Source organism: Podarcis pityusensis (assembly GCF_964106645.2).
Source record: "Podarcis pityusensis genome assembly, chromosome: 1".
NCBI classification, from domain to species: Eukaryota; Metazoa; Chordata; class Lepidosauria; order Squamata; family Lacertidae; genus Podarcis; species Podarcis pityusensis.
The window spans coordinates 98133098-98156807 of NC_138028.1; the positions used below are offsets into that span (position 1 = coordinate 98133098).

The window sequence follows — 23710 nt, forward strand, 5'->3', positions numbered from 1 at the left end:
ATATTTGACAAAAGTCATTCCTGTGCATTTACTCTTTCTTCCTCATGCAGTTAACTGAATCTGCAATCAAAGAAGTGTAAGGATTAACGGATTGAAGGGAGGAGGAGAAAACTTATCTTATTCTGAAAGTCTTAAATTCTTCCACAGTATATGTACAGTAGCACAATAAGGAACTGGAGACTGTGCTAAAGCAATAAAGAATATCTTAAACACATTCCTGAAGTTTAAGCTTCAAAAACAAGTCTTAAATAATGTGTGAGACTCTAGTGTCAATGTTATATACTATTGCTCATAAAATGTGAAAATGAATATTGCTTTTGGGATGCCGGAGGCAATATTTTATCTTTCTGTTCACATACATCTCTGTTGTATGTGAACACACATATCCATGCGGAGACAAATGCTTTGTTTAAGCTTAAGGAAAAATACCACAACCTTCTTGTGCTGTCAGATTGTAAATACATGCATTAAGGCTAAACTCTTGTTCTCACCAAAGTGGTATGCCTGTGTCTTGGCTGTACCACTTAAGACGGCAGGTAGGGTGCTCTCCCATGATATAGCACTCTTAAATACCAAGATTTCCCTGCATGTAGACAACTTGGTCTACCTGCAGTCTGAAGTTGTACAGTCCAGACAAAGACATACCATCTCAGTAAGAACTAGGCCCACTTGAAAGAGGCATGCTTAAAAGGGGGGGGGGGGGTTGCAAGTTAGGAGGCAATCCTGCAACACACCTCAAAGCCTTGAGTTGTCTACTCATTCAATCTGAAGTTCAAAGTTGTGACAGGTGTGAGCACTAACACCACATTGAAGGAACAGTGAAATGCACAGAGGAGCCACAATTAGGCCTGCTCAAACCTCTCAGCTTAACAACTGAGGGTGGTGGAGTTACACATTTTTCCCATTCTCTCCTGTCCTCACTTCATTCCACCTACCCCTTTCTTGGTTTTTATTTGGACAGGATTCATTAGCTATTTTAAGACTGGGAATATCCTTCCCCACCTGCAAGATACGAAAGTATTTCTTTGCTATTTTCTTCTTCTTCCAGTTACATGTTTTATCTATATTGTGAGCAAGCTCTGAGAACGCTTTTAGCTTGTGCAGCACAGAGAGGCTGGAAAGTAAACCACTTTGATGTGGATGTTGCTTACTTGAACTCAGACCTCCAGGAGGATCTGTACATATATCTAACCGTTCTGTTTACATTTCACTTTTCAGGTGGTCCCATCCCCATCCACCCCAAGTGAGGGATCGCGAAGGCTTAGTTGTGAGTCCTATTTTAAAACATCAGGGATCAGTCTAGAAATATGGGGATTTATTTATTTCTTAGATCTACAGTCTGCTCCTTCTCCGAAATGAGATGGGTCAATAATAGAATACAATTAAAACCAGGTCTACCTTTTTAAAAAAACAACCTTCTTTTTAAAAGCTGAGAACAGCTTTAAAACAACAACCTATCACCCACTGCACAGCTAATAATGACACCAAATACTTTATGTATTGAAGTATATTCCAGGTCTTAATCTGAGTCAAAGCTTTAGGCCCAGTACCTAGAGATCTAGAATTCAAACCTGAAGTACCAAAGAGGTACAAAATTACCTCTGGGGTTGTTCAGAATGCTCTCTGACTCTACACAGAGCAATGCTGCCTGCCTGCAAGGATATCTGAGAAGGGGCTTTCAAGATGATGTACATAATTTCAGCACAAACCTGGGCACAGTCACCTCTAATTTTATAAATTCAAGCAAGAAATGAAATGAGCAAAAGCCCCATGCCTGATAAAGTCACTTAAAACAAAGGTATGTACAGCTGACTGGCAATGTGAGAAAATAAAATATCCCCTCCTGTGTCTATCTGGAATTGCTGCGCACATTCAAGCTTAGGCAGAAGTTTTCAACATTATGAGATCTAAAACTGAATAAGCAGCTTCCACTATGCTGAAGCCAGCAATCCACGCTGCCCAACTCATCTTCCAGTGGCCTTTCCCCAAAATTGTATTTCTTTCATTAAAAAGAGCTCAATGCTTCTTAAGAACACAGATATTTGAGGGGAGCAATGAAGCAGAACCACCAGCATCAGCAGGTTTCCCCCCCTCCTGTATTTCTTCACAGAATGCACACAATGATTTTTAAGGGAGATGACACTTCCAGAAATATCAAGAGCAATCATGGATAAGGTTGCTCTGACAGGTGGTTTAAGATGCATTTTTATCCTCTCTAACATATATACTTTTGCAGCAGAAAGAGCTACAGCCTACAAATGTTCCATTTATTTGGCACTGGATGCTTGGGCTCATTATTTGTGGGCAGGCAAATCACTTCAAGCTGCAGCCTTTACTTATGACCCTGATGATGGTATTGCTAATGGAATCAGTGGTGGACTGAGAAAGTTAGGCTGATCCTGCTACACAAACACAGGAAGGCAACAACTCTGGGGCAATTATTTGTACTAATAGTTTTCCATACACTATTTCATGTGCAAACAATGGCAGAAGTCATCTTGTCCCTTACTGTATTACAATGTGGAGTGGATTCAAACACGGTGGTTGATCAAATTTACATGGACAGCCAGCTGTTTGCCTAGTTTCTAACCATGTAGTACGATAACCATTATTATGTGCAGGATCATTCACTTTAGACTAAAAACTAATGATAATTATTCATGAAGAAAAGAGGGTTCTGCAACAGTATCCACACACACACACACACACACACACACACTATGTGTATTTGCAAAGTGAGTGGTTCAGAACAAGAACATGCGAAGAGTCCATCCTTGCCAAAAGACAAAATCTATCAACCTACCAGACATCATATCACCCGGTTTCCCAAGGGTGTGTCACAGGGAGCAAACACATCATGGAAAAGCACCAGCAAAATAAACTGTACCAGATGTTTTAAATAAGGAAGGAAGCCATCTGTCCATCAAATGTTGGGGGGGGGGGGAGGTGTTCTCAGCCATGGGACGGAAATGCCCAGACTAGTGAAATGTAATATATGTATATTTAGTCCTTCTTCTGGCATTGTTAAAGGTATTCCTATACCCTTTTTCAAGTGAACATGATAAAACAGTTCACATAACATTATTAAAGCTATAAGCATCAATAAAAATTATACAACTGAAAAGAAAAAAATGAACAAGTGTTTTGTCTTGAAGGTGCTAAAGCAACTTCTCCACCCACCTCCCACCCAGGACAAGAATATTTGCTTTATATTAAATATGATTTAGGATTATGCAGTAATTTACAGGCCACTGTAAATTTATTTCTGTGTACCATGAAATGCCTCACTGCAGATTTTTAGTCGTGACACTCCTGTAATATTCACTAGTAAGCATGCTTAGGAACTGCTGCCTTAGCATAACAAAGTCTGTAATCACAGACAGGCATGCTAACTTGGAATAAGACCCATGGAATTTGATGGATCTTGCTTCTGAGAAAACATGCATGGGAATGGAATACATTTTACATTTGAATCGTTCCTTCGCCTCAAGTCTTGGTAGGCAACTAGTCACTGAGACTCAAATAACAACGAGCAAAGAATGGCCAAGTTGAACTCCCAACAGCGGGGACAGGTTTCATGTATGTTTTCTGTGTTCTGGGCCAACACTCCCTAGTTGAAGCACATGGTGTTGACCCAGGTGAGCATTTGGTACACAGGAGAATGACTCGTAGATTGACTAGTGACATGGCATGTTTTATTTCTCTCAAAAGGTATCCATGTTCTACTATAAACAGAGCTTCAAGGGAAGGGCAATGCAACTCTCAGGTGTCATCATGCAGCCAGCTCTTAGCTGGCTCCAAACATCCCCGATGTCATCACATTACTATGCAATTCGGTTGGGCAACCAGGATCGCATAGCAAAGTACCAAAACGTCAGCCTGATAGAAATGGTATCTAGGCAGCAGCAGATTACCGGAACAGTGGTTGAAAAGAAGCATGAGAAAGTTGATACCATTTTTTCCCGGAGGGCTTCTCACCCCTTGAAAAATCAGTTTTCTCATCAGAAATGTTTTGATGGCAAAAATTCACTGCGACTCTTAAAAAACTGGGCTAAAGAGGCCACTGTGTATTATGTAGGTGTATGTGTTTGCCACTGATGTAACAAACTCAAAGGCATTTGAAGCATCTCTCCATTGGCAGTTTTTTCATGTTACACATCCCAGGAATACAAGTAAGTGGTCACTTTTAGCACCATCATTATCACTGACTTTTGCTGGAGTGAAACAAGTTTACAGCAAATGGGTCATACAAACCCCCCAGAATTCTGAGTCCTGAGAAATAATCTTCCCACCTTCTAAACCATTTGCTTAGTTTCAAGGCCAACACAAGGGGTTCTTACCCTTAAGTCAATCACTCTGTTGTCCAATCTTGTATCCTGGTTTACAGTAGCTCTTCCTTCCTGAAGAGTTGCAAAAGAAAAACACACTGAAAACCACACGTGCAGAAGGGGGGGGGGGAGAGAAACAATGCATGTTTTGTAACATAACAAAACTTTTGGTTCATTGCACATTCAGAGGGAAACTTCGTCAGCTGCTCACACCTAAGATTTTCAGTGCCTGAGATAAAGACACCTGCCAAGTGTCTAGCACAGCTTGAGTGAACCACTTCTGCACCAAGAGGGAGCAGCTGTGTGGTCTGCATGTATCATATTGCCTTCACTAAGGATGTTTCCGAACGGGAGCTTCCTGTGCTCCTGGCATGATGCTTAAGTACAAAGCCAGACGTGTAAGGTGAACATAATTCAAATAGCAGGTGTATGCTGGTTCCATCACCATCCTTGGCTACAGAAGGGAGATCAGGACAGGCCATCCCATCTGGCTGATTCTGTCAGCAGGCTACCTGGAGAAGTCCTTTTCAGAGACTGTTCTCAAAGGACCAAATAAAGTTTTGGAACATCTGACATGTTTGGCCTGTGACAAGTTTTCCTAGTGACTTTTAAAGAACGATTTTCCTTCAGGATGGCTATCTTTGGAGAGGGAAATCTAGACAGGCTGACAATGAATGCAGGGCATCTTATCCAAAACCTGCTATGCTTGCGAAATAATTTCTTCATACAAAACTTCAGGTCTATCTATCTGCTTGTTAAGTATCTGTGTACAAAATGTTGAAATAGGAGTAATTACTATAGGTACCAACCTTGTTCTCTTGAGTAAAAGAGCAGTTAAGCCCTGTTTAGGGAAGTTTTTAATGTTTGATGTTTTGTTTTGCTTTTAATATTCTGTTGGGAGCTGCCCAGAGTGGCTGGGGAAACCCAGATGGGTGGGGTGTAAATAACAACAACAACAACAACAACAATAATAACAACATTAATGCTGGATGATAACAAAATTCAAGGCTTTAAAAGATAAATTATGAATAGTAGCTACTGAGATTTCAAGCCCTTGTTTAATCATTAACTTTTAAAAAAGTTATTTTCACCTCTTCTCCTTCCACCTCTGGCCGAATAGCATCATCCAGCTGCAAGGGCAGTCGGGGTTCAGCCAAACTGATCACATAGATCTGAAAGAAACATTTTTTAAAAAAAGAAGCATAAAAGTACTGAGAAACAGTGTGATTTACAGAAGTATATTTTTGGCAGAAATATGAAACAAGCTTTGCATAATGATTTTCTGGAAGAATATAGAATAAGTCAAGGGGGAAAAGTAAAGAGAGACATTTGTTTGGTTTTACTTTCAGTGCAATATCAAAGACACTTAATAAGAACTTTGTTATCTTGCATTCTATGAAAGTTGATTACAGTGATACTGATTTGGTTTGCACATTCCTTCTCCCAGATCATTCTGCTGCTACACTGCACTAAGCCAAGCATGAAGCATGTTGTTTGAACCCAGGATCATGGTCTGTTTCTCCTGGTCAAACCATGAACCCTAAACCATAGACCAGGGGTAGGCAACATAAGGCCCGGGGGCCGGATGCTGCCCAATCGCATTCTCAAACCGGCTCATGGACGGTCCTGGAATCAGCATGTTTTTACATGAATAGAATGTGTCCTTTTATTTAAAAAGCATCTCTGGGTTATTTGTTGGGCCTGCCTGGTGTTTTTACATGAGTAGAATGTGTGCTTTTATTTAAAATGCATCTCTGGGTGATTTGTGGGGCATAGGAATTTCGTTCTTTTTCTTTTCTTCTTCTTCTTCAAAATATAGTCTGGCCCACCACATGGTCTGAGGGATGGTGGACTGGCCCACGGCTGAAAAAGGTTGCTGACCCCTGCCATAGACAAACTTATGGTTAGGCTGGAGAGAGCTAAACCACAAACACGGGTTCAGATTACACACCAAACAATGGCTTAGCTCAGTGCAAGAGAAAGACCAGGGAGGAACAAAGTGGTCATGATCTCTTCTTCCAAAATCCACACACTCGTACATTCACACTAAGCCACAGTTTGGTGTAGCAAGACATATGAACCAAGCCACCATCTCAAAAGCCGATTTAATGATCTAGCTATTAGGCCTGAAATAGCTGATCTTTCTGAAAACTCACATTCTGATGCTAGATTAAGTATGTTAATTCCCAATATTCTTCGTGGCTACACTGACAGAAGTCTAAAGGCATATATCACTGCAGTAACATGGGTAAGGAGGCAGCTGATGTTCAGAACAGGATTGCAACTTAATGCTTGTATTTTTAAAAGGTGAAAAAGTACCCAAAAAATTAGCACGCCGACAGAACATCCATAATACCTGAGAGATATTTTAGAGGGGGGAAATAGGTGTTTTATCAACAGTGTGAGTAAACATGTGATTTCTAAGGGAGCAGTTTCAGTTGACTGGATCCAAACTTCCAACGGTGGGACTGAAGCTGGGCAGGGGGATTCTGGCCAGCTGCCCCTTCTTCCTGCAAACATTTGCACCTTCCTAAACTCTGCTTTGGAGAGCTGGGAGCAGGTGGGTGCAGGGGAAGGGTGAAATAAGCAAATAACTTCTCCCCACCGCTACTCCTGGATCAAAAGCCTTCCATGATCAGCAATTCATGGAAAGCTAAGCCTGGAGTCTGTCATCTTTGGCTTAAACACCTCACATTCCATGTTCTCAAAATTGACTTTTGTCCTCCAGCTGCAGGTGACTGAATTTAAGTTGTGACAAACATTTACAGCATGGGTTGAAGTCGTACTCAATCTATGAAACAGGTCTGCAAGTCATCAGCCTCCCAGAAAAGAGGGACAAAAAATATGGCCAACACTCTAGTGTGTTCAATAATGTTTACTGCCTTTCAAGCAACCATCCCCACAACATGGGGATTAACATTTAAAAGTTTGGGGGTCCTGAATTTTCTCCACTTCCACTACTACTACAGAAATAGTAAGTGGTTCCACCTTTCAGGATTGCCTGGAAGACACATACGATTTAAATGTCTTGTGCTGTGTTACACTTTAGAAGCAGATGTTTATGTACGCTGGGTTATCCATCTATTTCTGAATAGGTTTCTGGGGAAAATGTGAACTGCTCATTCCTACAAAAAAACCCCAGGTCTGTCTGCATATTTTTCTTTTGAGAAAAACAGATTTTTAAACACAATCTAGAAGATACCATTTAAGGAACACATGGAAATGAATATTTCCTTTAATATACAAATAAAATGGCTTTATAGTTACCTCATGTTGCTATTTTAATTGCATATGCTGGATAAATCATTTTATTTCTTCTTTTTGCTATTTGCTTGCCTAACTCTCCACCAAGAAGAACAGTACTTAAGAGTATCACCAGAAATCTTAAAACAACATCACACAATAGCATTTTTTAGTATTACCCTCTGAACATGCAGTTCAATATCTTGCTGAGTGCAGCCTCCAATTTTATGCGGTACTTTCCTCACAACACCTTCGATGTCAACAATGCTCTCTTTGTTGATGCTGCCAATTAAAAAAAAAAGTCGGTATGATAATTGCGTCACAGTTGGGAGTATTCATTTGCATTTTTGATGGCCACAATGTGGAATTATTATTCTTATTCTTATTTTTAAATTAAATGTTGTACCACTGTAAAGAGATTTAGAACACATCATCAGGAAGCAGGGGACATTAGTGAAATTATTTCTCAGCTGTGATAAATTAACAACAGGGTTGATGGCTGAAATGGAGGATAGCCCTAAAGAGATTTTTTGTCAGCATTTCAGATCCAATCATTACATCATCTGTCTGGGAAGCATTAAGCAGAAATAATACTCTAAGTGCAAATGAGCAAGGCTACAGTTCTTCCAGATTGTCAGGTGTATTTTTAAAGCATGCACTTTAAAGGAAGGTGCAGATAAAGACGGGACAAAAGATAAACTTAAAAGTGGAATATTTTGATTTTGTTGGTAAACTCAAGCATGGGAAAGCAATAGTAGAAAAATGCTAAGGCTGCTTTTGTTCTTAGTAACAAAAAAATCTCAAAATTATCTGTAGGGTGGAGACAGAAGGCTTGTCTTCAGTCAAAAAAGCCAGAAGCTTCATTTTAAAAAGGGGATTGAAAGATAAAATTACCAGTGCATTAATATCTTTTACCCTAGCATCTCATATTTTTAGATGCATTTCATTCTGACAGCACTTTTCCAATGAAAAGGGGTGTATTTATATTTCTTTTGCTTTAACCACTATTGGCTGAAAAAATCCAGTGGACGGATTTACTCAAGTTCTTTGTGAACATCATGGCCGAGTAAGGATTTGACCCTTCCATGATCAAACTCAAAGCCCAATACACTGCACTGGTAGATGTCTGTGCTTCTGAACCAGGCGCCTCTTTGGGCTATGTTTGGTTTAGTGTTACAATAAATATCCTACCTTTTTCTCCCCCACCCCCTGGCCACTGCTTTACAGACATTTCCCTTCTCCTCTGGCATGAGATTGGAAGTTTCTGCTTTGAATTTTGAGTAAAAATACATCAATGTGTCATCCAAAAAATATATACTGTGGTTAATATTAACTATGCTCACAAAAACAAGCTAGCTTGTTTTTCTAGATCAGTTGATCTAGAAAAGAAGCAAAGATTTCCAAACAAATCCTCATACCTGCACCAGAGTAGAGGGGAGTGCACGAGCCTGGAGTATGGCATGCTCATTCCTGTTATACCAGACTATGGTTTATCTGAATCTTAACTGTGATGTCTCAGTCCAACCTACTGGCTTGTCTCCAACATTTATGTAGGTAGATTATGAACTGCAACATCCGGTGCTCCCTGAAATGCTTCTCCTGAGGGCAGGGGGGATCAGTGGAAATTGGAGAGAGGCAATGTAGGTAGATTGCATGCTAACCACATCAATCGACTATGCGCCCACTTCACTATTTCTCTACAGGGGTAGGCGATAGTATCCTGTACCAGACAAAGCTTCCAAACAGTTTTCACAGACAGATCCATACCACATAACTGTTCTTCAAGTTTGCAATGGGATGACTTTAATAAGATCAGGAAGGGACACAGCCATGGTGTCAGATGGACCTGACATTAACACACATCTGGCTATAATAGCTAGCTGTTTGTCCAGGAGCCAGGGAGGGTGTAGAAGAAAACCCAAGACTGCAGAGACTCAAATAACAGATTAAGAGGAAACAGACACCGCACAATATTCAAGTAAATAAGCCTTGATGAGGTTCCAAATTCTTTAATCCCACCTACTTTAAAAGGCAAACACTCGACCCTGTGGTATGTCAGCAACATCAGGAAACGAGAATGAGATGTTTAAATCTGAGTTCTCTGGTCAACCATTAAATCACACTATGCAAATTAAAAGTTCCCATGAAGACTGTTAAAGATCATTGTCATTTCTTGATCTGCCAAGCCTCACTGAAACAGAAGGTTTCTGTCAAAGCCATCAATGCCTGCTCTTAATAAGGACATCGAAAGGATTTGAAATAATAGAGTCTGCTGATTTTAATTCCACCCTCCTCTCCTTTACTCATTCAAGCAGTCCCTACAAGTGACTCACTGATCCTCTGTTTCCCATTCGTGATGGTAGGTGTTGGCATACTAATATCAAAAACGTTGATTTTTGGAAAGGTCAAGGTTTCTCTCAAACTGCTTGTATTATAAGGTGATGATTTCTCAGCAGAGGTTCAGTAGTTTTTCCAAGCCCAGTAGTTGCCAAACTGAAGCAACGGAAACCTTAAGAAGGTACTTATATACTTATCAGGAGCATCAACAGAAAAATCCAATCCTGGTGAAGTGCCCTTTCCCTACTCCTCATACCATCTACTCCAGCTGTTGTCTTCAATGTTTCATACCAACAAGCCTATGGCTGAAAATAGTGGTGGCTGAAAGGTTTCATGGGAGTTAATGTTTGTATAGGCCCAACCATTGTCGAGATAGACAGAGGTCATGAGGAAGAGGGAGAGAAAGGTTGAACTGTACAGCGTTGCCAGCTGTTGGCTTGTCCAACACCAGTAATGATCTTGCAAGAATGAGAGAACGTAAAAGAGCACTAATGGGCAGACTACAACTCTTAACAAGAAGCCTGAGAACACAGATCAGAGTATCAACAGAGGCCAAGGTCTTATTGCACAGGAGTTAATAGTTTGTAAGTGCTATATAGATGAACAAAAAGTATAAAATTCTGCTTCTCCAGTAGTCAGAAAAAGCACACTTGACTGGTTTTTAAAAGCAGAGCTGTATAAATCAATGAAAAGTATTTTAGAGCTAATATGTGGTCTCTCATAATCTCAGAATCTGGGGGGTCTTGAGGGTCTGCCCTGCTGCTATTTACCCACCCATGATTCTCAATGGGAAATTATCAAGCGAAAGCTTTCTTCCTTTACCACAGGTAGAAGTCAGCTTCCATACTGGGAGATTCCATGCTTGTTTGAACATAGGATCTTCCCTAATTCTGGGAAATTAAACCTTTGTTAAAGGCTTAGGAGACTGTGTGGTTTGCTCTAAATCTTCCTGGGGAATTTAGGACTGTGGGAAGATTTGAACAGGGCACTTCTAGCAGCTCATGGTCATGAACATGCCAGAATAGGTATAGTAATAGTAACAAAATGATTACCTACATCTTATCATTTGCTTCAAACCTATGGTACACGAGGGCCTTGGTTGAATTTGTGTATTCTCCCATGCATACTTTGTAGCACTTAGTAATGTGTCAATGAAAAGTCAAAACAGGATAGCCAGGATTACAAAAACAAGTATAAAAAATCCAGTGTCAACCAACTCCCACCTAGGGTCAGAATTAAGAAGCCAGAGTCTGTGTCTCCATGCACGGATAGAAAAGAATAGAGGTAAGTAGAAAGTGAACCGCAGGTCACCTGTCAGTTTCCAACGGGCTGCCTAAACTCCTTCAAAGAATGGTGGAGCACGTAAACCTCAACCTTATACAGTGGCAACACATCAATGTGTTTTAACTTAGCTAGCATATACAGTATAGCATGGCACTTCTTCTATATATTCTAAGCAACAGTATATACTTAGGATCACTTAACAAAGAACTATTATGCCTACCCTAAAGAGATCCTAAGAATGCACTTGTGCTTTGTAAGTTTAAGACACACTGGTGGGCTGTGGGAAAATTAATAAACATAAAAGTAGACAACATAAAACTAAAGTCAACCCAAACCTGCCCAAGAATCAGGGCAGTCAGAAAAGCAAGATCACAACTGTGATCTTTTTTTCCTTTTTTTTTAAACTCCAAGAAATAACTGTTCTGGACTCAAAGGAAATTAGGAACGATTGTGTACAGGAACTAATGATTTAAGAGTCAGTTTAGGAATGCCCCTGAGCAAACAGAAAACAATTCAGAGAAAGAAGCAAAGAGGAACTACAAAGGTCAGTAGCAAAGAAAAGTGGAACTTTTGCTGAACGCAGCTTACTTCCAAGTAAATATATATGGGCATCTTTGCACCGGGGGAAAGGCATTAATATCATTGTTTCCAGATGACTGCTCAAAAACTATATGTCAACAACATACAAGAGTGTCTAGTGAATTATTGTATTTTAGTATTTTGTTGGCAGCCGCCCAGAGAGGCTGGGGGAAACCCAGCCAGATGGGCGTAATAATATAATAATAATAATAATAATAATAATTTAGTGTGGGAAGCAATCACACCATGTGTTTTTCCTACCTCAGAAATATCTTTTGAAGAAGAAAAGAGTATAAAATCTGCATGTATGGCTATTCTATACAGTCACCTATAGTGTCATAGGAAAAGGTTTACATGCAATGCGTCCCATGGTTCATACCTATTTAATCTACTCCACTCAAAACAGAGCATGCATTTTTATCCCACTCTATCACTGTCTGTAGGTACTAGGGGCCTGCACAACCACATGATTTGGTTCAGAACATAATTTGGTGTTTTGGAGAAGAGCCCATTTCAAATGGGCTCTTCTCCAACACTCCAAATTGGGTTCTGAACCAAATCAAGTGGTTGTGCAGGCCCCTAGACTGGACTGAAATAATTTAGAAGCTTATCAGAGTCAAAAGTTAAATTCCAACTCAGAAAAATAAAGCTTTGCGTCTCTTCCATTTACAATTAATGTGGAATTAAAAAATATATAGTAATACCCCTAAGCACTGTGATTGGAGATCCCTGGGAATATCATTCCATCCAAGAGAAGTTAGACATGCCAGTCACACAAGCTCCCTTTCTCCCTTCTCCCCACCTTGGTGTTTTTCGTATATGGCAAGCGGAGCGAGATGGGGGATTCAATTTTTGCAGGCACACGGTCTGCAATATGCTTTTAACATTGCTGAAGCAGCCCAGTCCCACTGGAGGTTCTTGCTTTGGGTACTTTATCTAAAACAAGCCCCAAATCTGCCCAAAGAATCCTGCTTCAATGTGGGATGTGTCCAAATCAGATTCTTTTTTTTAAAAAAAATGTTATGAGGAGCAATCTATCACTTGATTTCAAACTAGACCACGAAGGCACGCTATTCCAAATGGTCAAATTATTTAGGTCATGAGGCTCAATAAATACGCAAGTGTGCTTGCATTGCATCCCTTTCAGGAACTTAACTGGATAACCTACATTTCCACTGTTAAACAGTTTTATGTCATCAAAGCCAACAACACTCAGTTTCTGCACATGGCAACGTTCAAGCTCAGCTATCCAAGTATTAGTCAAGACTTTCTGCTTTAACCACATTGATTGTGCAGTCTGGTTGCATTTGAGCAAACTTCTTTCAACAACTTTGTATTGCAAGATCAAACCCACAGCCACCGCTTAGTAATGAATCACTTTCAATCAGGTTTCTTGATAGAAAGCTTTCCATACTGCAGAAAGTTCACGAAGGTTATTTTTCCTTTAGCTGACACCTAAGTGCTTTTTTAGTTGTTTTGAATTAAACAATAACAGCATCCCTGAACCTGAGCCTGATTCAACAAAAAGATCTGTTCTGACCATATTGCCTCCTTTTGCTCTCTCAAAAGCGGTCAACTCCAAGGGCACATGCAAGATGTGGCATCCCATAATTGGGCTACAGTCATATGTAGGTTACCAATTTTTGACCTAAAGTGCACCACCATATTAATTTCAGTTTGTCCTCATCTGTCCATTTTCATTTAAAGATTTGGTTCTGGGCTACATTCTATCCAAAATCTGACATTAACTTATTTAGGGCTCTGAAATACAACATAATTGCAAACTGATGAGCATATATTCTTTTCAAAATGAGACACTAAGATCTATTATTGATGCTCCAGGGAGGACCTCTTCAATCATGACAAGAACAGAAGTGGGTACTTACCACTTCTAAGTGAGCTCATGCAGGCCTATCAAACAAGTTTCATGGGTCAGTAATTTAAATCAATGGCTAGTTTATGCCAGGTAACACTTTAACTGCTTATGGCCAAAGACTTTTACAACAATAGTTTTCTTGGGTTTTTCCCTCAATCCTTTTATTCAAAAGTACCCATTGCTTGAGTCAAGTCTCATAAAACACCTTGGTATTCATGAATTTGAGCTCTGTTTGCTGAAGCTGAACATACTTTACATGACTCAAGTTCCAAAATTGTTGTTTGAGTTTAAAGTTTCATTTGCAACGAACAATGAAAAAAAATACTAATATATGTATAAAGAAACTGTAGTACTGGTGACCCATTTCACTACATGTTAACTTGCCTACTATTTGAAAATATACAACAAAGGTTTATTTTGCAGTTATTGGAAGGACAGTTCTATTAGGCTATGCTGAATGTTATTTACTATCCAACCCAATAGGCTGGTGAACAGTAAAAACTCTAGGAAACTAATCCATGCTAAATGAACATGTCAACTTTTGCTACCTGAGATCAGTTCCTGCTACCTTATATATTGAGCTACAATTGGCAATCCTTTGCTCCCTTCTCCAATATCCTATTTACTGTAACTCAGCAGTAGCAAGGCTAACAAAGAGAGCAATCGATTGATGTCACCTCTTAAGAAAGGTAGCACTAAACCTTCAACATTTTAACTGTGCCAGTAAATTCAGTGAAGGCTGCGGGGGGCGGGCGGGGAGTGGCTTTGACATGACTGCTCCATGGTCACTGATACACAAGAGCTCAGCTTGACTGGCAAGAAAGTGGAGCTGTGCAGGAAGCTTTCCTCTAAACAACTGGATAGGTCTAGTGGGCCCTTTCATACATAGCATTCACAACCATGTGCGTCTGCTTTGGCACATCAGTCTCTGCTGGTTTAAACTACAATTCCCTGCTATGTCCATAATAAAGCATTGCCGTTTTAATGTTGGTTTACTAGCTAGGATCATGTAGTGCGTTCAAAACAGGTTCAAAATCTTTTCAGGGTTAAAATGAGCTGTAGTTTACACTAACCAGGACCAGCTCACTGAAGCAGGAATGAAAAGGGGAAAGAGGCTTGGGGAGGCACCAACCCCAGTCTCATTTCTCAGCTTGCTAAACTATATGGGATGTTATGCACAGAACAGCATGTGGTGGGAGGAGAGGGGATATTATTCTGAAATGAAATCTTCCCTTCTTGCACAGGTTTGGTGGAAAAACAAATGTAACATGTTTTGCCACAGGCTCACTAGATCTCAGTGTCTTGGGTTTAAGCATGGCTAGGTTCTGCACTGTTCCTTACACATTACATTCCAGTGATGGCCAAACTTGGCCCTCCAGCTGTTTTGGGACTACAACTCCCATCATCCTTAGCTAACAGGACCAGTGGTCAGGGACGATGGGAATTGTAGTCCCAAAACAGCTAGAGGGCCAAGTTTGGCCATCACTGAGTTAAGCAGTGTCACTCTGCTGGCACTTCAAAGTCAATAGTAGCATGTTAAATGTTTTCAGCTTGATCAAGAAAATGTTTCCTCTAATGACTAAGTAGCAGAAACGCATCGCTCAGAGTAAGAGCTTCTGGCATGAAAGCTGGAGTATTTTCAGGTAAACATTTCATATCAATAGTTCCCCCCATTACGAAAGTTCTCAGCTCTGTGCTAACACTGAGAAAAGGAGAACTATACTTGTTTGGCTATGTACAAGAAGAAGCAGAAGCAGTATGAACCTAAGATGCTCGAAAACTGCAGATGCCTCTCATATATAGCTAGGTGTTCAAAACTGTGTTCGGATAGATCCCATGAAATGGGTAGGAGAGCCAGATCATGTGAAATGAAGGCAAGGTCATTCATTCATATACACATAAGAAATATTGACAGCATTCGAACAGGGATAAATGCTTAAGTCCACTCCAAATGCAGCGTTGTATACCGTATTTTTCGCTCTATAGGACGCACTTTTTCCCCTCCAAAAATGAAGGGGAAATGTGTGTGCGTCCTATGGAGCGAATGCAGGCTTTCCCGGGCTTTTTGCAGCTCCGCGCCACTCTCCAGACACCCGCGCGAAGCCGCGCGGGGCTCCGGAGGGTGGCGCGGAGCTGCCTGCGCCCCAGGGCTTCCTGCAGCTCCGCGCCACCCTCCCGATCCCGGCGCGAAGCTGCGCGGGGCTCCGGAGGGTGGCGCGGAGCTGCCTGCGCCCCAGGGCTTTTTGCAGCTCCGCGCCACCCTCCAGACCCCCGCGCGAAGCTGCGCGGGGCTCCAGAGGGTAGCGCGGAGCTGCCTGAGCTCCAGGGCTTTTTGCAGCTCCGCGCCATCCTCCAGACCCCCGCGCGAAGCTGCGCGGGGCTCCGGAGGGTGGCGCGGAGCTGCCTGCGCCCCAGGGCTTCCTGCAGCTCCGCGCCACCCTCCCGATCCCGGCGAGAAGCTGCGCGGGGCTCCGGAGGGTGGCGCGGAGCTGCCTGCGCCCCAGGGCTTTTTGCAGCTCCGCGCCACCCTCCAGACCCCCGCGCGAAGCCGCGCAGGGCTCCGGAGGGTGGCGCAGAGCTGCCTGCGCCCCAGGGCTTTTTGCAGCTCCGCGCCACCCTCCCGATCCCGGCGCGAAGCTGCGCGGGGCTCCAGAGGGTAGCGCGGAGCTGCCTGAGCTCCAGGGCTTTTTGCAGCTCCGCGCCATCCTCCAGACCCCTGCGCGAAGCTGCGCGGGGCTCCGGAGGGTGGCGCGGAGCTGCCTGCGCCCCAGGGCTTCCTGCAGCTCCGCGCCACCCTCCCGATCCCGGCGAGAAGCTGCGCGGGGCTCCGGAGGGTGGCGCGGAGCTGCCTGCGCCCCAGGGCTTTTTGCAGCTCCGCGCCACCCTCCAGACCCCCGCGCGAAGCCGCGCAGGGCTCCGGAGGGTGGCGCAGAGCTGCCTGCGCCCCAGGGCTTTTTGCAGCTCCGCGCCACCCTCCCGACGCCCGCGCGAAGCTGCGCGGGGCTCCAGAGGGTAGCGCGGAGCTGCCTGAGCTCCAGGGCTTTTTGCAGCTCCGCGCCATCCTCCAGACCCCCGCGCGGGGCTCCGGAGGGTGGCGCGGAGCTGCCTGCGCCCCAGGGCTTCCTGCAGCTCCGCGCCACCCTCCCGATCCTGGCGTGAAGCCGCGCGGGGCTCGGGAGGGTGGCGCGGAGCTGCCTGCATTCCGAAGCCTGGTGCGCACTGAAGAGCGCGTCCGGGCTTCGCGCACCTCTCCACAAGCCTGGGGAGACCGGCTCGGTTCCCTAGGCTTGCGGATAGCAGGCTGTTCTGGGGGCTGGGGTCGGGGGAAGCTCGGGCTTCCCCCGCGCCTGCCATGTGCCTGGGGAGGGAATTTTTTTTCTTTATTCCCCCCCCCAAAAAATAGGTACCTTGAACGCACCTTGTTTTAGAGGGAGAGAACAAGAAAAAAAATTTTTTCCCTGTTCTCCCCCTCCTATGATCCGGTGCGTCCTATGGTCCGGTGCGTCCAATGGTGCGAAAAATACGGTACATTCTTATTTTCTCCTCTATTTTATAGAAAGCTGTAAAGAAATAAAAGGGTGAAGCAGCCAGATGTGATGTGAAGGGGGTTTGGGTTCATTAGCATGCCTTCCTCTTTGGACAGACTCCTTTTGAGTCAAGCTTCTTTTTCTTTTACAAAAGGTGGTGAGAGGTTAGAGTGAGCAATCAAGATTGGCATCAACTTTTTTTGGTAATCACTACAAGTCGGTAGGATTTTGATTTGATTTGATTCTTTACACTGGCTAATTCAAAGTGTATAGTGTTAAGTGGGGAGCACTCCAAATTAAGGCCAAAAAAGAACTGGGGAGCACAACCAGTTGCCTAGGGAGCAGTTGTCTAAGGGAGACGGAGATGACAAATTGACAATTAGAGGCAAAATGCATGGCTTTGTTAGGGGGAAAAACCTTCAGTATTTAGGCATGAACAGAGGATACAATAGGAAATGCCTGGTGCAGAGCAGAGCTGAAACCATTAGGAAGGTCAATCAAGGACTCATGACACAGTTGGAGCCAAAGCGAGGGCACCATTTAGGAAGACCAAATAAAGAGAAAACCCACATTTCTCTAATTATGTTCTCCAGGAACTAGGAAAAAAATTGAATCTCAAAGACACTAAAAGAATTAACAGAACATGTTACACATGCTCTAAATACTAGTAAGCTAATGTGATACTGACTGTGCTGCTCCCTATGGCCTTGAACTTAATTTCCAGAACGGTTTGGACCTCTGAAAAACTTTTCTATGGAGAACAATGCATCACTTTCCTCTCCACCCCATCAGAACTGTCTACACCTTCTGGCATGCATTTAGGGCCCACCCCTGAGCCACGAAAGCTATGTTGAGAAACAGAACAGAAGTATCTTGAGTTCTCCATACTAAGGTAGACTCATAATTTAAAGCCTGGGTGTACCAAGTCAAAAGCTGGACACAGAAACATGTTCTGTTCTTGTAAAGGCCACTTTGCTACATAGGCATGTAAGGGATCAAGCCAATCGGTGGTCTCAAAACTAAAAGGTGCAAAGGATAACCCACCCACTCTCAGTAGTGTAACTTTACACACAATGCAAGGCCCAGACGTAGAGAGAGTTCTAAGATCAGAACTGGAAGCCTGCTCTAGTGCCACAATCTAGTTCTGTTGCCTAGCTTGTTTCCAGGGTACCTTGCTTTCTGCCCTCATTCCCAAATTACTTTGGTAACCCAGGCAGCTGTCAACTCAGACCCCAATCTTAAAGGCGCCTGTGGAGAGAAGGCAAACCCTTGCCTTGACCATAATGCTTCTTGCTAAAATAGAAACAGAGCCAATTACAATCGGGGGAGGGGGACTTGAGGAAGGGGGAGGGGCAGGAATGCTACACAGAACAAGTTTTAGTTCCAGTAATGAAGATTACAAGAGTGCAAATTAGGTTCCTAACCCTTTCTGTCTTTTGGAGAGAAAAAAATTGCACTGCTGAACTTCTAAATACCTTCAATTTGCACTTTGCATTTAAATGAGGCAGAATACATTACACAGTAAAGATCTCATGCTTAAATAAAAAAAGATTGAGCCTGTGTTCACATGCACACACAAACATCCGACAAAATAATGTGTCCGAGTTCAGCCTGCCAACTTTTTTGTTAGCCAGCTTGAAAGTAAATAGGAGCTGTCTGCGGAGACAGAATGCTCCCCCAGCAGTTCAGAATGAATTTCAAGGCTGTGTTCCATTTTGTCTTTGTAAGTGTAATGCATTCAACACTATAGTGAGCTGACAATTTAAATAACTACATTTTAAAAACAAACGTGGCATTGATGTTCATGTGCGAAAATGGTCCCAACCACTGGGAGCCTGGGTTCCCACCATTGTTTACTGTGACAACAGGATATAATTGCTTACTTACTTGGCAGCAAACTTTACCATCTGCTTACTTGCATGGTCTCCCACAGCCACCAGAGCCTGGACATTAAACTGCTGCTGACGTAGGACTAAGAAACACTGTTTTCCTGAAAAGAAAGAGGAAGGAACAATGCAGGTGTATTCAGGGCACGTTACTTGGGATCTTTCTGAATGAATACAAAAATATGTTCTACTACTTTAAAATTAAGCCAGACTTTTAAACGCTCACAAAGCAAAGCCTACAGGCAGACATGTGCATCCTTTGGCACAGATTTTTTACTCACAATAACCTTTTCATAGTTCCAAATAATTTCTTTTTTTTTTAAAAAAAAAAAGCCAAATAAGCTCTTTGGATTGCAGCCTATGTATTTAGGACACTTGAAATGATCAAACAACTTATTCTTATTTTACAACAGTTGTCTTTGTGAAGTGGGTGCAAATATAAATAAAATTTTGTGGGCATCTCTATGGCTGCAATCCTATACACATGTGCCCAAGACGTAAACGCCACTTAACTCAATGGTATTTCCTTTTGAGTAGACACGCAAAGGATTGCGCTGTAAATTAAAGGGCAACTGCACTGGCAGAATGGCTTTTGCTCACAGCAACAGGATTCTTCTTCCTCACTTCCTCCCACCCCACTCCCAAATCTGCTCTGGGGGTTCCCCCAACTCTCTGCAACAGATGGATAAAAAGATTGAGAGGACTTATTGCAAAACTTGCTTTCATCCTTCTCAGGATGCCTCCAGCATCCGTATTGCAAAACTTGCTTTCATCCTTCTCAGGATGCCTCACCACCTTTCTCCTGTTATCTTCCCCTGGAAGGTCTTATTCAGCCTTTTTCTCTGATTGCTCCTGCCTGTCAGTGACTAGTGGGGGGAATGGGAGAGAAAGAGAGCACATTGGAGCCTGAAGGCACTGTGACACAGAGGTAGTTGGGAGCTACATCTCTGGTCCCTTCTGTGTCTCACTGCTGCAGATGCAATCTGAGTGATTCCAGGAAGAATGGGATCAGTCGCTTGCCCTCTGAATGTGGTGCTTCCCCCTCGGATATTAGAGCCTACTAGAAGGAGGATGCACTCTAGCCCCTGTGTAAGATACAGACTAGAGGGTCTTAGGCTTCCTTGCTAGAGTCAAGCCTGGAGGTTTGACTCCCCTTATAAGGAGGCTACCTCCCCTTATGGGACGCGGGTGGCGCTGTGGGTTAAACCACAGAGCCCAGGACTTGCTGATCAGAAGGTCGGCGGTTCGAATCCCCGCGACGGGGTGAGCTCCCATTGCTCGGTCCCTGCTCCTGTGCACCTAGCAGTTCAAAAGCACGTCAAAGTGCAAGTAGATAAATAGGTACTGCTCCGACGGGAAGGTAAACGGTGTTTCCGTGCGCTGCTCTGGTTCGCCAGAAGCAGCTTAGTCATGCTGGCCACATGACCCGGAAGCTGTACGCCAGCTCTCTTGGACAATAAAGCGAGATGAGTGCCACAACCCCAGAGTCAGCCACGACTGGACCTAATGGTCAAGGGTCCCTTTACCTTTACCTCCCCTTCCAGGATCCACTAATTGGTTTTTCGAAAAAGTGTTTTTGACACCTATTTCAGGAGAAGTTAGTCCTTGCCTGTATGCTCCACTCCTCCACTGGCTGAGAATGTGTTCTTTTTCTGTCTCTCAGGATTGTTCACATTTTCTCTTTTCAGTAGAGGGGGGGAAATGGAAGGAAACCTATTATGAAACCTGGTTAATACCTCTGTTTATTTAACTCAGAAATATATATGTGGTATTCTGGAAGTATCTGTGTCAGAGATCATGGCCATTTCTGATTAAAATGACTATTTTTTTTTTTAAAAAAATAATATTTATTAATAGTTTCAGAATTATAGAAAAGAAGAGAAAATAAAAAACAACACTACAATACATAAAAAAGAAAAAAACGCAAAAACCAATACAACAATACAGCAAAAAGATTATAAAAAAGGGAAAAAAAGACACAAATCCCAAATTACATATCTATAACTTCCATTTGTTTGTTTCATTGACCTCCTCACACCTCCCTTTTTGTATTCTAATTTAATTAGTTATTTCAGCAAATTCTTTCCATCTTTCTCAATTTTTGTTAAATAATTTATCTTAATAATTTAACCTAATAATTAGCTCAACAAATCCTTTCCATCTTTCCCCATATTCTGTTATTCAAATTACCTTAATTTATTTAACCTTATCTTACCATAAAGTACCTTAAAGCTTGAATCTTAATACTCAAATATACATAACTCCTGATATCATTTCTGCTAGAGTCATATAGTTTCATTCCAACATTTTCCCTAATATTCATTGATTTTAGGCTAATTCCCTAAATAAAAAATTTTCTTTATAGATTTTCTTCCAATCTTCATCCAACGTCCCTTCTTCCTGGTCTCGGATCGTGTCAGTCCTTACTGTCCATTCCATCTAGTCCATCAACCTGGAAGTCTTATGTCCGAGGCCCTTAAGTCTCTTCCATGTCCCTTCTGCAGATCTTCTTCTTGTTGTTTATACTTGCCCTTTTCCTTGTCTTTTGTTGGTCTCTTTCTTAATTTCTTTCCTTTCTCATTGAGGAGTAGGTCTCTGGGGGATTCCAACCCAAAATTGTCTCCATCTCCCTTCATCAAACCCGCCCATTCCCCACAGTCCCACTCCCCACAATCATCAATGTAATCCAAAAAGTATTTAAAAGCATATTTCAAGGTCTCTCCAAAGTTAGGAACCTCCTCAGCTCCAGACTCCCCCTGGCCCGCTCCAACTTCAATCTTCAATGACATCGGCTTATGCTCCTGTAGGGCCTCGGGTCTCTCCATTTGTATTATTTGAGATGCAACCGCATCCTCCTCCATTATCTTCTGCACTTGCCCAGTCAGTACAGGTTCATGAGTTGGTCCCTGAATGGTTTCTGTATCAATGTTCCCTGCTTGTCCACAGTTATTAACCACAACAGTCATCAAGTCCATTTTCTCATTCATCAAATCCATCTTCTCATGCATCTGTTCCAGCAGGGCACTTGTCTTGCCTAAAGCAAGCACCCAATCTTCCTCCCAGCTCATCTTTAGTCAAGGTCAAAAAAGACTGGTCCCACGATCTTAATCTCACAGCTGTTGAATCCTTAAGTATACTGCAGCAACAATTTAACAAGCTCCCTCTAGAGGAGACAATTTCTATTTGTATCCATTTTTTTTTTAAGGCAAGTCCAACAAAGGAAAATTACTTTCATTTTTCAGATATTTTTCAGATATTTTGTTTCTTTAGAATGCAAAAGGCAACATTGGAATCAGTTTATTTCTCTTCTTTGGCTTTCTGTCAAAGTATTCCATTCACAGTCAATGAACCTCTCCAACTATTTCTGTCTCTGACACACCGTTCCCAGGTTAGAGACGGTGGAAACTTATCCTTCTTCACTCCCTCTCCTGCAGGGGTTAAACAAAGTCCCCCCCCCCTTTCTCCTGCTTCCAAGGGGGTTTCAGTAATTCTACATGAAGGAAATTTAGACTTTTTTGATGGCTTTCCAGGCTTTAGCTTACAAAATTTTTGCTTTAGTTTATGTACAAAAAGCGGAAGGCGGACTTCCTGTTTTGAACCTTCCCGCTTCGATGCCAAATTAAGATATTTCTTGATCCAATTTTCCGTTTCTACTCACGGGTACTTGTTTTAAATCCAATTGTCCACAGGAACAAATGACTATTGTTTAAAACACACTCTCACTCTTTTGCGATTCTGCGAAACAGACAAGATGAATTTTCCATATGCAACTCAACACCTTTTGAAACAGCTTTCTGACTCATAACATTAATGTTGCAATGAACTGGCGAGTGGACTTCTACCGAGACTCATATCAGTTCCTCCAATGCTTGCCACCAACGGAACCTGAATCACACATCTCATTTTTAGTTTGACAGCTTGGATTCCTACCAGTTAGTGGTTTGGGCCAAATATTGCGGCTAACATAAGGCAGACAGGGAAATTCGTCATCTCTCTGCCTTACGCAGTACAACCCCTAATCAGACGTGTCACTTTCTAATCCCATCCTTATACCAAGCACCTCCGAGAAGTACAAATGGGTTTATCTCCATATTTTCTCACAGTTAACCTGAGAGATAGCAACTAGCCCATGGCCCCCCAACAAATATTATTATTGCACAGTATGATATCTTGTTATGCTCAAGCTTGCAGAAAGGCTCTCCGCTGTGTACGTTAATACATTTTCAGACTCTTGAGTGATTCTTTTATCATGACACGGTACGAGGGATAGAAAGATTTTTAGAAAGGGGCATAAGGAAACCAACTTGCCCATTCAGAAATTTTCTACCCGTCCCAAGACAAGCCCTCAGCACCAGTCTTCTCACCTGCCCATTCCCCACCCTTTTACAAACATATACATCTGAAAGAGAATGGAAATAAGGGAGACCAGTAGCCCAGCCTAAAGCTGAAGGCTGGTTAAACTGTTCCAGCATTCTAATTTCCCGCTACACACACACACACACACACACACACACACACACACACATATATATAATTCACTGACCAGTAGGGGGGAAAAACCCTCATTTGCATAGTTAAGGGGGGATCTGTTCCTTCTGAGCCATACCAATGACTCCAGACTGTGCTCAGAGCATGTGACGCTGTGAAGTG

General features: G+C 42.6%; 1 protein-coding gene across 1 annotated transcript in view; it reads right to left on the reverse strand.

The window, feature by feature from the left end:
• DARS1 (aspartyl-tRNA synthetase 1) overlaps positions 1–23710 on the reverse strand; it is a 52119-nt gene that overhangs the window by 15860 nt on the left and 12549 nt on the right. The window contains exons 4-7 of the mRNA XM_081007690.1: positions 19062–19164; positions 7751–7853; positions 5420–5500; positions 4341–4400 (exon numbers count right to left, since the gene is read on the reverse strand). Coding sequence (XP_080863816.1) covers positions 4341–4400; positions 5420–5500; positions 7751–7853; positions 19062–19164 — 347 coding nt within the window. The remainder of the gene's footprint in view (positions 1–4340; positions 4401–5419; positions 5501–7750; positions 7854–19061; positions 19165–23710) is intronic.